General features: G+C 41.8%; 1 protein-coding gene across 1 annotated transcript in view; it reads left to right on the top strand.

Moving 5' to 3' along the window:
• LOC147729973 (uncharacterized) overlaps positions 1-13329 on the top strand; it is a 1004770-nt gene that overhangs the window by 11708 nt on the left and 979733 nt on the right. Inside the window, exon 2 of the mRNA XM_086954938.1 lies at positions 4227-4410. Within this exon, the coding sequence (XP_086811064.1) occupies positions 4282-4410 (129 nt within the window). The 5' untranslated portion in view covers positions 4227-4281. The remainder of the gene's footprint in view (positions 1-4226; positions 4411-13329) is intronic.

Here is a 13329-nt window from a genome sequence, read left to right as displayed (position 1 = left end):
CGGAGTTCTCCATTGAAATCCACAGGGTCCCTGACGTCTCCTTGGCACTCTGCATCTGGCTGCCCCTATGTTGCTGGTGATGCAGGTCCTATGCTGATTGTTGGCCCCTGCATCGCTGATTCTAACCCCTGGAGCTTTGCTCCCCTAGCCAAGTGGCCTGCTCGCAAGCAGTCTCTGACCAAAGAACCCCTCTGCACCATTTGCTAACATTGGGCCACTGCACTCTGCACCTGGCCACCCCAGTACCGCTGGTGGTGCAATTTGAGTGCCTAACTGGACGTTGGGGAACCTTGGTCCTAACACCTAAAAGCCATTGTCTTAAGTAGTTATTTATTTGCAAACTGATAACACTCTTTTCCCATAAGAACCAATTTTACGAGTTTTCTTCCTAAAAAATGTGTTGACCTACTGTTTTGTAGGAAAAGAAAGTAACTATGCTTTAACTTAAGAATTGCTGTACTTACCTGTAAATGACAACCTCGGTGTATGATAGCACAGCATATAACCTCAAGTACTTAAAGTAATCGATAAGTAATCCAAGAGTAATCTAAAGTAATCTTACTGTATATTGAACTGTATTAAAGGTAATACAAACCAGTAATCGATTCCAATAAAATCCACAATTACATTTTTGTGTACAGCATTTGAAAAGTATTCTCCTGCTTGTTTCTACAAAATAAAAAATAAGTATAACTTATACTTACCTAATTGGTCTGGATTCAGTCTCTGAGTGTGTGCCATCAGTCTTGATTGACTGAATACAATAAATGCTTAACACACCCTCCTGATAACCCTAACTGCTCGCCCACACTACCGCAAAGAGAGCTGTTAGTACTTGTCTAATTTAGCCTCTCCTAATCCTCTGGGGACTGCTTGGACTCTGTGCACACTATAACTTACTTTAATATAGTATATACAGAGCCAGCTTCCTACAACAGGGCATATCTTTTTTAAGTTATTCACCTTTAGAATGTGTTTGAAGGCTCTCTAGTTGTGTACTATACCAAAGAAAGTATGTCATGGCTTTTGATTCTATGTTTATTCAAACACTGCAGCAAACTTATTTGGCATAGTAGACTAAATGACTGAACTTAGGTCTGCTATGCAGACATTTCTAAAGCATACTAACCATCTCTAGTGTACCTCTGCATTAGGAAGGAGAAGAACCACTTAGCAAAATCAAGGAACAATTTGCCTAGAAATTGTTTAAAAAAGAATGGGTTTGGGGGGGAGGGAGTTGGTTTTGTTTTTGGTTATGTGCCCTGCTGTATATCTTGACTTTCCATGGCTTACTGTTGAAGGCACTGTTTGATGCATGAACTAAAAATATCAATAAAAGATTGAAACCTAAAAAGATTGGGTTTAAGCTGCTTCTCTGGCATTCTCCTGATGGACTGCAGGCTAAGGGCTGTTTTCAGCTCTTTCAAAATTCTAATTTTAAAATCTTCAATTGGGAGGATAATTTGAAAATGTTTGCCAGGACTGATTTTAGCTTTGAGTCTGTCCTTGCCCAGGAATGACAAATGTGTTGGCTGTGGAAGAGCACAGACCTTTACTTTGAGAAATCTATTTTCAGTTCCAGTTCCTTGGGGCTAAAGGAAACAAATTGGGCATTGACTAGATTAAACAATGCCGCAACTGCCTAAATAGGCATTGGCAAAACCAATGGTTCTCACCTTTTGGGCCAATCCTGTGTGTCATTATGCAAAATGTTAAAAACAAACCAAAAAAAAGCACAACTTGGCCACTGCCATTTTGTAAGCATTTGCATGCATGATGACATCATCATGCGTGCATGCACCTACGAAATTATGCGGGTGGCATTTTTTATTTACTGATCCAAGATAGATTGATAAATAATAAAAAATATTACTAACATGAAAACACTTTTTGTAAGACAGAGCGAGTTGTTGTTGGGCCCACCAATATATATGTATTTTTTAAGTACTAGAGGGTTTAGGGAGCGGGGAACGGAGGATTGTTGTGGGGGGAGAGTTGCAAGGGAGCAACAGAGTCTTTTGAGGATGGCCCATGGGAGACAAAAGAAACATAATGATAAAGCCAGGAACTGGTGGAGAAAGCAATAAACGAACTTGGGAGGGGAGGGGCGAGGGAGCAACATAGAGCACATGGGTGGGGTGGTGTTCCAGGGAGGGATGCAGCACACAATGGAGAACGCTAGATAATACATGTGCTCTCATGAATTGTTGAAAGAAAAAAAATAGCTCTCTAAATGCAATCAGTGGAAGGATACAAGTTATCCAGTCAAAAGGATGGCAAAGAGGCTATGCTCCAGGGGAGAGACAAACAGAAGAAGGGGAGGGACAAGGAAAGCCATTCAATAAAAAGCCAGAAAATACGAGTGACAACAAATGTGACCACTGGTAAGCAGTGCACTGTGACAAAACCCACTGTACATTTTTAGTATTGTACACAATAGGCTTCAACTGTACTAGGGAGCTAAAAGATGTGTGGTGGTCGAGACCAGAGAAGAGTGTTCGGTCACTGTGTGATTACCTAGCAGAGATATGAAGCAAAAAAGGTGTATTTTGCGTGCAAATGTAAAATATACACAGAATTGAATACACAATACAAATGAAAAAGCATTCACTACACTATTACCATACTTGTCTTTGCAAAAAGAATCATCCCAAATGCTAACCATGATTAAAAGTTCAAATAATGTTTATTGTCCACTAAAATTAATGGCAGAAAACACACACACAACACCAATTTATTCCTCGTAAAAAACTTAGCTTCATAATCATGCTCTTTCCCACACAATACTGTTAAATCTAAAGTTGTGAACCTGTTTCCAATTCAGTAATGTAACTACAGTCCAAGCATATTTCAACATTTTGCAGTTATTTTTCATCTGTTTATTTTCAGGTGTTAAAAACACAGTTCTTCATACTTTAAACAATCGTTTGAATAATTAATAATTATTACAGAAAACGGTTTAAATTGCAATTTCTTAGTTTCTTTATAACTCCAAGAAGAACATTCACAGCTAATATGCATGGCAAAATGTTGGATTCATTTAGTTATCACAAAAATAACTTTTCTGTTTATCCGAGGTCGATTTGGACTTCAAGGTACAATGTACAAAGCCAAATATTTACATGCAGCTTGTCTGTGAGGTATCCAGTGTTACAGGCAGGGCAGATGTATGCACTACACAATGTTTAATTTGAGCATGTATTATATGTGTGTAGCAGTCCAAAGTGTTTTTCGGAGCCTGCCGCTGTTTTTGGTGAATGCCAGGATTGCTAAATTCCAAGGCTGCTTAGTCTTAATTCCACCTATTGTCTCTTTCTTTAACCCCCCTACATGTCCGGTACCTTAAGCTCCTTCTTGAAGATTTATTTCCATCTCTGCCTTTTGCCATTGTTGCTGTTGACGTATCTTTCTATGCCTCCTCCTTCCTTTCTCCCTGTTCTGCTTTTTACTTTCCTGCTGTGGTTCAAAGTCTGTTGATGAAAGTAAGTTCCATTCCCGAAAACAAGTGCTGAGGCCCACCACCTGCTACCTGTGGCGCACATTAAAAACTAGAGTGACACGAAGATATTTGAGATGGATGTTGGCGGAGGTGGGGGGCAATGTTATGTATTAGATTTTTTTTCTTCTTTTTTTAGTGTATCTTATATAGCGCACAGCTACCCCAACGGGGTGTCCCGGCGCTTGCATTGGGAACCCATCCTGGCTTTTTCCCTGTGAGATAACCCGTACTGGGCATCCCCAAGGTGAAAGCCAGGCATCCCGCCGCGGGGGACCGTAGTGGAGATTAAGCAAGCTATTGCCCAGAGTTGCAGAGTGTGAACCCGTGATTTGAGTAGGCACCGAAGTGAGAATTATCGAGTCCGTGGACACTTGGGCTCAGACCCTGCCGCGTCGGGAATTGAACCCTGGTCCCGGGTCTGACCTCAGCTTCCGGGTATGCCTCCTCTAACCATTGAGCCACACTTCTCCACTACCACTAGATTCAAACCCTACCCTACAGATTCATCATTTGCCCAGCAGTGGTCAACGGTGGCCAACAATTGTCGATCCAACCCTCTGAGAGGGTTGTTAGCATGTGCCCCAGTGAGCGGGCAGATAAGTGGCATCTTTAATGTAGTGGGGTGCCCATAAGACCGAAGTGCCCCTGGCACTGAGATTGCCTTTTTACTGTAGAATACACTACCCTTTTCTATTATTTACTGATGTGTTTTTGTCTTTTTTTGCAGTGCCCCTAATCAAAAGCCCACATCTGTGGTATTTGAAGTAACAGCAATTAGTTGGATGGATTCCAAAGAAGGCTCGCCTGGACTCCTAGGACCTGTCCTGCCGGGGAGACCGCACCCTCTGGCCAGTTCTTGGTTAGAGTCCAGCCTCACTGAATCGCTGTTACCTGGCAAACCATGGCACAAGGTAACACGTGTGTATGTGTGCGCGTGTATGTGTGAGCTGCTCAGATTGTTGTCTGTAGAGGTATTTGACAGCCATCTCCTGTGTATCCCATCTCTGACAGCAGCTTACTGCTCAGTTTGACGCCAGTTAACTGAAGTTCGACTTCTGGAAGCAGAGATTCAGTTGCTCGTCACTTCTAATGTTAATATCCACTGTCACCAAAGCACCAGATGCTAAATCAGTCTATGATAGATTCGTCATCACTATTCTTATCATTAATTTGTCGTTGTTGTTGATTTTGCTATTATTGTTTTAAACACTATTGTTAATATTTATAATGATGATATAAGGATAGAAAAAACAGCCAATAATTGCAGACACTGCTCAGGCCTGAACCTCCTGTCAACTTTCCTGTCCAGCCGTTGCTTCTTATTATTGAACCTGGAATCATAGACGTATCAGATGCTGTATCAGCTTATTGTATTATTAGTATCACTCATATTAATAGCAGCAGTGTTCATTTTCTTATTACTAATATTAATATGTTCTTAAGAATGACAATAGTATTGTTAACTGATTAAAGGAACTGTTCATCCATTAGTCTATTTATTATCAGTGTTGTGACACCCTTTGCTATGAAGCTCTTTAGAAACACCTTCTAGAAAACAAAATAAAGTTAGCAGAGGGTGCCATAGACTGCCACTGCACATTATTGTACATATAGTATCATGTTGTCTGTTTACTACAAGGTTAACATTATGTATTGCTTTAATTCCAATCCAACTGAGTAATGACTATCAATCTTACATGTACACCTCCCCTTCGTTCTTTTGCAAGAACAACTACACTCTTCCCACCCCAGCTCGTGTCTCTGTGGGTCACATTAGGCTGTCCGGGGTGCCAACAACAGGCAGCGTGGCTGCTGAATGCAAGGAAACGAGGCTTTAAGCGGGCCTAGTACCTGCCAGTGCTCAGCACCGGCAGTAAATAAACTCCGGTCTGGGATCGGGTCCCCCATGCTTGCCATTTCTTTTTGAGACCATAGAAAAAAGACCCCACAAAAACAGGGACGGGAGAGTGGAGAGGGGGACGTTTACATTAAGGGAGCCAGAGATAGGGTGAAGTGCCCTCTCAGTAATTGCTCACCTGCTGACAATAGCCTAACACCGTTTCTACATGGAATTTGAGGTGGTTAAGCAGTTAAGTGTCTTGCCATCACTGCAGACAAAGAAGAAGGGCTGGTATCACAACATAGACGTCCTTGGTCCTGGTGGAGCCGTGTCTTAGCATTATACCGAGCTTCAGGGCAAAAGGAAATGCAACATGGCGTCTGGGCGCACCTTCTACACTTCAGGTGAATACTTTTACTAATGATGACCATGCAATGCAATGCGCTCTGGCGGAAGAAATGCAGATAAGGGACATTGGAACTGGTAAGAAGGCAGCAGAGGATTTGTGTAATGGGCAGAAGTAATATCTAATGTGATTCATTTATCGACACACGAGATGGAGGGACCGGTACCCACCAAGAATCTGAAACCAAATAGGAGCACTGACAAGAGAGGAAAGAGAGGAGAAGTCTTCTGTGGAGTAGGGGAGATATACAGGGTGGGCCAGCGTGATTAACAATGGAGGAGAAAGAAAAACAGGAGGGCGATGAATGGGGAAGGCTAATACTAGAGGGAAGATGGCTCCGCTGACAACAGGACAGAACCAGAAAAATGTGCAGAGGTTCTAAATACATAGCGAAGGACAATTATGTGTGATCTGTGTAAACGTGATCTCTGATTGTGTTATTTGAGGAAGTATATAATTTTTTATTAATAGCTCCTTGAAAAAAACATAAATAAAGATGTTAAAAAATGACAACCATGCCTATAGCACACAACAGAAACGTAATTGTTTCTTGTTGCTTAATAATAAGTGGTAGCACCTAAATCAGTGGTACTCGTATCTCCCTAAGAAAAATGATCACTTGGGTTAGTTCTAGAGTGAGATGTGGGCCACTGGCCCTCACCCTGCTTTGTAGAATAATAACATTAATACGTAAGAGTCTTGATGTGTTTCCAAAGGTTCTGTTCTAAGGCTGAAGCCGGGCCTCTGCATGGTTTCACAGTTTGATAAACTATTTGTTGGTTAAAATTAAAAATCATAAAATTCATAATGTATTAAAGGGAAAAGGTGGGCATGGAAACTCTTATTCCTGGCTCTCCCATGTGTTCAACAAGTTGGAGTTCTGGTGTAAGCAGAGTTTGCCTATAGATTCCAAACCCATGACATGCCAGGCTGCAGTGCATGAATTAAGGCACATAAGCAAATAGCAGGCCCACCTTCATGGCTGGAAACAATACTCCAGCCCTCGTGCGATGCCATACGCCAATAACGATTGGGTGCAAACTTGAGTTTGCGCCCCAGTCAAGGTTAATAAGCCAAGGTTGAAACCTTGTGCAAAATATTCAGCTAAATATAGCAGGTTCAGAGTATGCATTCTCAGTGTGCATGTGAGAATGGGAATAACATTTTCTATCGGCATGTTACTCTGGAGACCATAAGTAGGAATGGGTGTGCAATTTGTGCACTTGGTAAACATAGCTTGCGGAGCAATCGGTATTTAGTGGATGCGCCCTGTAGAGCTACCCTGAACTGAGAGAACTGAGGGATTACCACTTTCCTCTTTGGCCGTCCTTCGTATGCAACAGCCCCTTTCGAAGGAGAGGCTCTCTAGCACCTCATGATATTAGATAGTCAGTGGGCAGGTTCAGGCTCTGTGTTCTTCCATGTGGTGCTTAAATGCCACATTTGAAAGGTGTGGGTGGTGGTAATGTCATGTGCATCTGTAGCCTGGCAGGAGCTTAAGATACGATGCACTTCCTTCTGTTTTGGTCTCCGCTGTGCTGAGATTAGAAAGCAATATTTAAGACACATTCTCTTGAAATACCAGATCTATAATGTATGGGAAGCATTCTTTTTTCTATGGAAAAGGGATCGGTGGAGGTCAGGTATGATCCTGGCAGTTCTGTAAAAGAAGCCAAAGATTTTATTGCTAGATTCTTTTATTGAAAACCTACAATTTAGCTAGTAGTTGACTGTAGTTTGAATGTATCTCAATGGAGTGATCCAACTAATAAATCTGTTTTTAAGAATGTGCAGTGGGCTGAGCTCCTGATCACTGACCAGCTGGCCACAGATCAAATTTGACATTCGAAGGTCTTTGAAATGAGTGCATTCAATTGAGTGATGATAAATTATTTTGTTTGAGTACCTACATAAAACGAAATGTGACATTTATGAATAGTGATTCTTCTTCTCTCTATCCATATTCTGCTATTCAATGGAACCAGGTTCATTAAATGACACAATTTTAAATATAAATTGGAAATATTTGTGACAGAAAACAGACTGCTGTATGCGTATCCACTTGCAAAATGTAAACAAAATTCTACCCTCAGATTATTAAAAAAATTATGCATTTCAAAACACAATTTCACATAAATGTTCTCTAAAGCCATGGGACACTCATCTACGCACCTTCTCAAGTGCCTGGATGGGTGGTTAGTGCACTATACAAATAAACAAAACATAGCGCTTATTAAATAGTCCATTGTCATGGTGTGTCAAGGAAGCCTGACCCTGCCAAGGAGCTGATTCCATTTTTTTTCCAACATGTAATGGGTTCATCCCATATGCTAGAACTTACCTCTAGTATACTAGGCAAAAATGTTGCCATAAATGTCCACTATGTTTCCACCTATAAACCAGGCCCTGCATTTGGTCTTGGGTGTTACCCATGTGCATGCCTACATTATGCCAAGAATCATGTGCTATATGCCAGTGCCACATTTTTTCAATGAATGACCCCTTGCACTATCGATGCCCCAATGGGTCAATAATTACAATTACCATAGGCTAGCATTGAATATTGGGTGCCCTAAATCATAACAATCCTACCCGCGAACCCGGTTCCCCAGCGCCAAGCTCAACCGCCCTAGCCGTTAGGCCACATTCTCTCCTCTCTTATGTCAATAACTACTGCAGATATATCTGCACCAGTTTTTTTTATACCATATGTTGCCCAGTGTGTATAGAATGCTAAGGTCTGAATATGTCCATGGGTAAAAATCCCCACCCATATACCATGGGTGTCTTCCCTATATGTCAAGAATGACCTGCAGTATGCCAGGACCAGGAGCACACTTGCACACAGAACACAAAAACACACGCTCACTCCTTTTTTCCATCGCCAATATTTCTTCTTGTATCTTTTCTATTCCTATCGTCACCTTCTTCTGTTTAATCTATTTTCCCTTCCCCTTCTCATTCAACTTATTTCCCGTCTGTTTTTGTTTCTTATTCCTCTTGTTCTTCCTGTATCAATTTATACATCAAACACATAGTTGACCAAATGTATGTTCCACCTGTTTCTTACATAGGAAGGAACGGTGCAAACTGGTTCTAACTCGACCGTCGTCGCTTTTTTCACATTTGAAATAATGAGTAAGTCACGTTGCCCCTTCACACGTAACATAAACGACCAATACAATTGGGTTGCTCCATTTTGTGTCACAAAGCTGTATGTTCATGATTTGTCCACGCGGGGGCATCACATTCCCACAGAAGTAGTGATCCTGCGATCTCCGTAGAAGCTAGAGCACGCGAAGCACATCCAGCGAACTGGACATATGAGTCCTCAGATTCCAGACATTATCCCGCCACAACACGACTTTTTGTAGAAGTCAGACAGCTCTGCTCACTGAAGCCCTCACGGGTTCGTGTGAGCGGGTTAAGGCTAAGTCAGCCTGCCTCAGGAAGAGACTCGTGAGGAGTGCAGCTGGCCATTTAGTCACCGGAGTGACCTTAGAGGTGGGCGAGCCAACAAATTAACAGGAAGAGCCAAGCCAAAGCCGATCCAAGGTTGTGGCTCGGATCTTAGAGCCCTGAAACTATTTGCTATGTAAATTATACAACAAATATCATCTAAAATATGATAAACTATCTTTAAAATACAAAAGCGTGTATTTCTTTAACATGTGTAAGCATTGACATCAAAAGCGCACATTCAGTAGTCGGAGTGCATTAAACAAGTATGGGAACTGTGATGTTGCTGAATGGGGCGGTGTGAGTGACTGTGGGGGCGGGGTCAAAGGCATGGCTAAAAAACAAAGGGGTTAATAAACTTGCACTGCCGGTGCGTCACTTTTTGTGATGCACCAGCAGCACAACCTGATGCCCCATATTTACAAGGACACGTAAAGCCACCCTGCGTGTCTTTTCGTGTTGTTGTAAATATGGCCCTTTACAAGCAACATTTTGCGTAAAAGGGGCGTGCAATGAGTGTTGCTTAGGAGTTCCCCCGCAACACCCATGGCTTCTGCCACATTTCCAGATTTACGAGAAATTGCAAACCTGGAAATATTTGATATTTCTGCATTTGTAGATCGCCTGCTTACACCCACTGGTGTGTTCCCACGCTATTTAAAAATTACTGCAAACTTCAGGGAAATGGTGCCTCACAGATTCATGTACCAATTCTTCTTGGGTGAAAAGCCACGTTTTGAATTTTTTTCGGAAGAGTTTCTCTGATGGTTCTTCCCGGAGGGACAAAGAAAGGGAGTTCACGCTTTTTGCGTCAGAAGGATACGGGGAGGCGTAGGGAGTCGCAATGAGGAGAAATATTTTCATTTCTCCTAGTTTTTTCCCTCTATGCGTGCTGCATTCTGCAGCACACATAGAACGGAAAGTCACTTCTTGTGATTGTTTATGTGCAGGAAGGTGTCCCTTCCTGCACATAAACAATCATTAAAAACATTATGTTTTCAACTTCTCTGTGTGGTGCATTAAGCAGCGCACATAGAAGTTCCAAAACACCCTTTCAGATTGCTTATGTGCTGGAAGTGACACCTTCCTGCACATAAACAATCATAACCCTCAACTCAGGTACCCTTACACTATGGTGCAAAGGTGCCTGAGTTGGCGCATGACAGCAAATTGTGGGCCAGCGCTGGGGAGAGCAAAGATATGACGCATCCCTGAGCTTCGGAATCAACGCAGTGCAGCGCAGCCAAATGACATGCTGCACCACTCTAAGTTAATTTCTTGTAATTGAGATCCAAAGTATTCTGTAACTTTTTTCGGTTTTTCACCTTCAGGTAACTTTACACCCCCTTTAACTGAAAAATGAATGCAAGTTAAGTTAGTCAGGGGAAACACCAGACATTAAGAAGACTCTATTAGATAATGCAACGCAGAGATCAGTGTGTGTAACCAGAGAGCCAAGTGATTCCATCAACTAAAGGCAATAATGGCTTCCAAGCACTTTTGCAGATTGAACAGTTACACACATTTACATTTCTTTCAGACAAACAGGCACCCAAACAGGAAGGCTCTGTTTAGCTGTCTGCCCTACCTTTGGTTTCACAGCACAGGAGACTCCCTGCCTTACACCTCAGCTGAAGCATTTCAAACATAATGGCCAGGTTGCTGTTTAACAAAAAAGTAGAGGAACTCTCTTTCATAGGTTAAAAAGTGTAGGCACACCGTGCCCCTCAAATCCAGTCCACTTTGATCACTGGGCACATTATAGCACTTCACTGAGTAGTACTTATTAACGGTGACAGTTTGGTACAACTGGTATTCTGAGCTCACATATTTGAAAGTGCTTTCATGCACAAACATGAAGAAAGAAGAGTTTTGGTGAAATTAAATATTTGCCCTAGAACAAAGAATTTAAGCAGGGAAGCCACAATTTATCCAGGTTCTCTAGTTCTACTTTGTACAAATAAGCCAGGAAATGGGTGTTTATTTTTCTTTATGCATCTTGTTTTTACCTTTTAGTTCAGTTTCTTCAGATTTTAAATACAGCACAAACTTAACCCGAATGCCATGCGCTTTACATGAGCACCAGTTACATTATACTAGGTCACTTATATTGTTTACAGGCACCAAGACATTCAGTGATTTTCCCAGAATCACAGGATGTTGAGTCGATTCTGAGACTCAAACCTGGTTTCCCAGTTTTACAGGCGTCAGCTCTGACCATAACGACACATCCTATGTAGAGTGAGGATGGCATACAGGCACCACATTACAGCCCGGCTTGTTATGTGTTCAAGATTCCAACAGGACCTCAAGCAGAGCCAGAGCCAGGCTTCAGGCTCAAGCCTGGCTCAAGCTTTCAGCGGTCGCCAACATCTAGGTGACTCTGAGGGGATAGCAAACCATTGTTGCTCCAGTGGCCTATCTACAAGTAAATTTTAAGGAAGGCACACATTGGAACACAGTTGAAAGTGCTGGGGCCACCCACAAAGGTCTTGGGTTCTTGTGTGTGTGTATTTATATCTGTGTTTGTATTTATATGTGTGTGTGTGTGTGCATATAAAAATATATGCCAAAGCCTCGCCACAAAGTCCTCCTCAGGGGAGAAGACCTGAAACTTTGTGCTGATGATTTATTCCTCGCACCATTCCGCCATTACGTGTTTCGGCTGATACCAGCCTTGATCACACAACAACACCGGCATATACAATCGCTATTTTTAAAGTGACGATGCTCGTGCTCAAAGTAAAAGAAATGGAAGACATTCTACATACAAATATGCTTGCACATCATAATAAAAGTATAAATACCATTATATAAACAACCATACTGAATTAAAAACACAATTATGGATATTTACATGTGCAAATTAAGCAATTTAAGTAGGCCTAGTAATTAATTGATTACCCACTGGCAGTCACCAGTAGGTAATTATAGTTAAGACCTAGTTTCCATATGAAAAGCGTTTTTTGACTTGCCTATATCTTTGGCACCATTTGACGAATCTTCACGGAATTTTGCCAAAAAAAGGTGCTGGTGAGTCTTATTGCGTATGACAAGTTTTGTGATGAACTGTCAAGCGGGGGCTAAGAAAAAGGGGGGTTAAAAAAAAATTTGTTTTCCATGTTAATTCCCATAGGGATTTTGAACATGACTACAGCCCGAACCGCTGAGTGGAATTACACCAAATTTGGCAGAAAGCTAGATCCTGGTCCAGAAAAGGCACTTTTTTTTGTTATTTGGTATAAGTCAGTTCGGTAGTTTTGGAGTTATAAAAAAAATTGTATATCTAGGGACGCGCCACCTCCGCGAATCCGCCCGATCGCGTGCAGAGATCTGATTGGCTGCCAACACTTCAATCAGGAATCAAGAGACATCCTGAGGCACGAAATTACTGATAGGAAATAGGACAGAATGTGTGTGTGTAAGGCTGTCACAGCGTGTTCTCAAGGTTGTCTTCAAGACAGTATGTAAAGCTGTCACAGCTTGTTCTCAAGGCTGTCTTCAAGACCGTATGTAAAGGTGTCACAGCGTGTTCTCAAGGCTGTCTTCAAGACAGTATGTAAAGTTGTCATAGTGTGTTCTCTTGACTGTCATGATGACAGTATGAAAAGCTGTCAAAGTATGTTCTCGTCTCTGATTACATTACTGCAGGAAAAGCAGTTTTATTTTTTATTTTAGAGTGTTCTAATTTCTTGCATTGCTTTCAAAGTGTGCTCTAGCTGTTGTCTTCATGGCGGTCTATGAGGTGCTGTCATAGTGTTTTCTAATGACCAGCGTCACCATAGTGTATGTTATGCTGTCACAGTGTGCTCTAATTGCTGTCTTCATGACAATATGCATAGCTATGGATGTATCCCCGAGAGTCTATGTAACCATGTTACAGTGTGTCTTAATTGGTGCCTTCACAATAGTCTATGTAACTATGTCACCGTGTTTTCTAATGACTTCCTTCCTAACAACCTAGGTCCTGCTTCTACAGTGTGATCTTATGACTGTCTTCATGGTAGTCTGTGTTATAGCCTCACAGTATGTTTTAATGGTTGTCTTCATGGCAGTCTGTGTTATAGCCTCACAGTATGTTTTGATGGTTGTCTTCATGGCAGTCTGTGTTATAGTCTCACCGTA

The sequence above is a fragment of the Lissotriton vulgaris genome, chromosome 2_1 (assembly GCF_964263255.1).
Source record: "Lissotriton vulgaris chromosome 2_1, aLisVul1.2, whole genome shotgun sequence".
Taxonomy (NCBI): Eukaryota; Metazoa; Chordata; class Amphibia; order Caudata; family Salamandridae; genus Lissotriton; species Lissotriton vulgaris.
The sequence above is the reverse complement of the archived record's forward strand: the minus strand, read 5'-3'. Positions and strand labels throughout refer to the sequence as shown.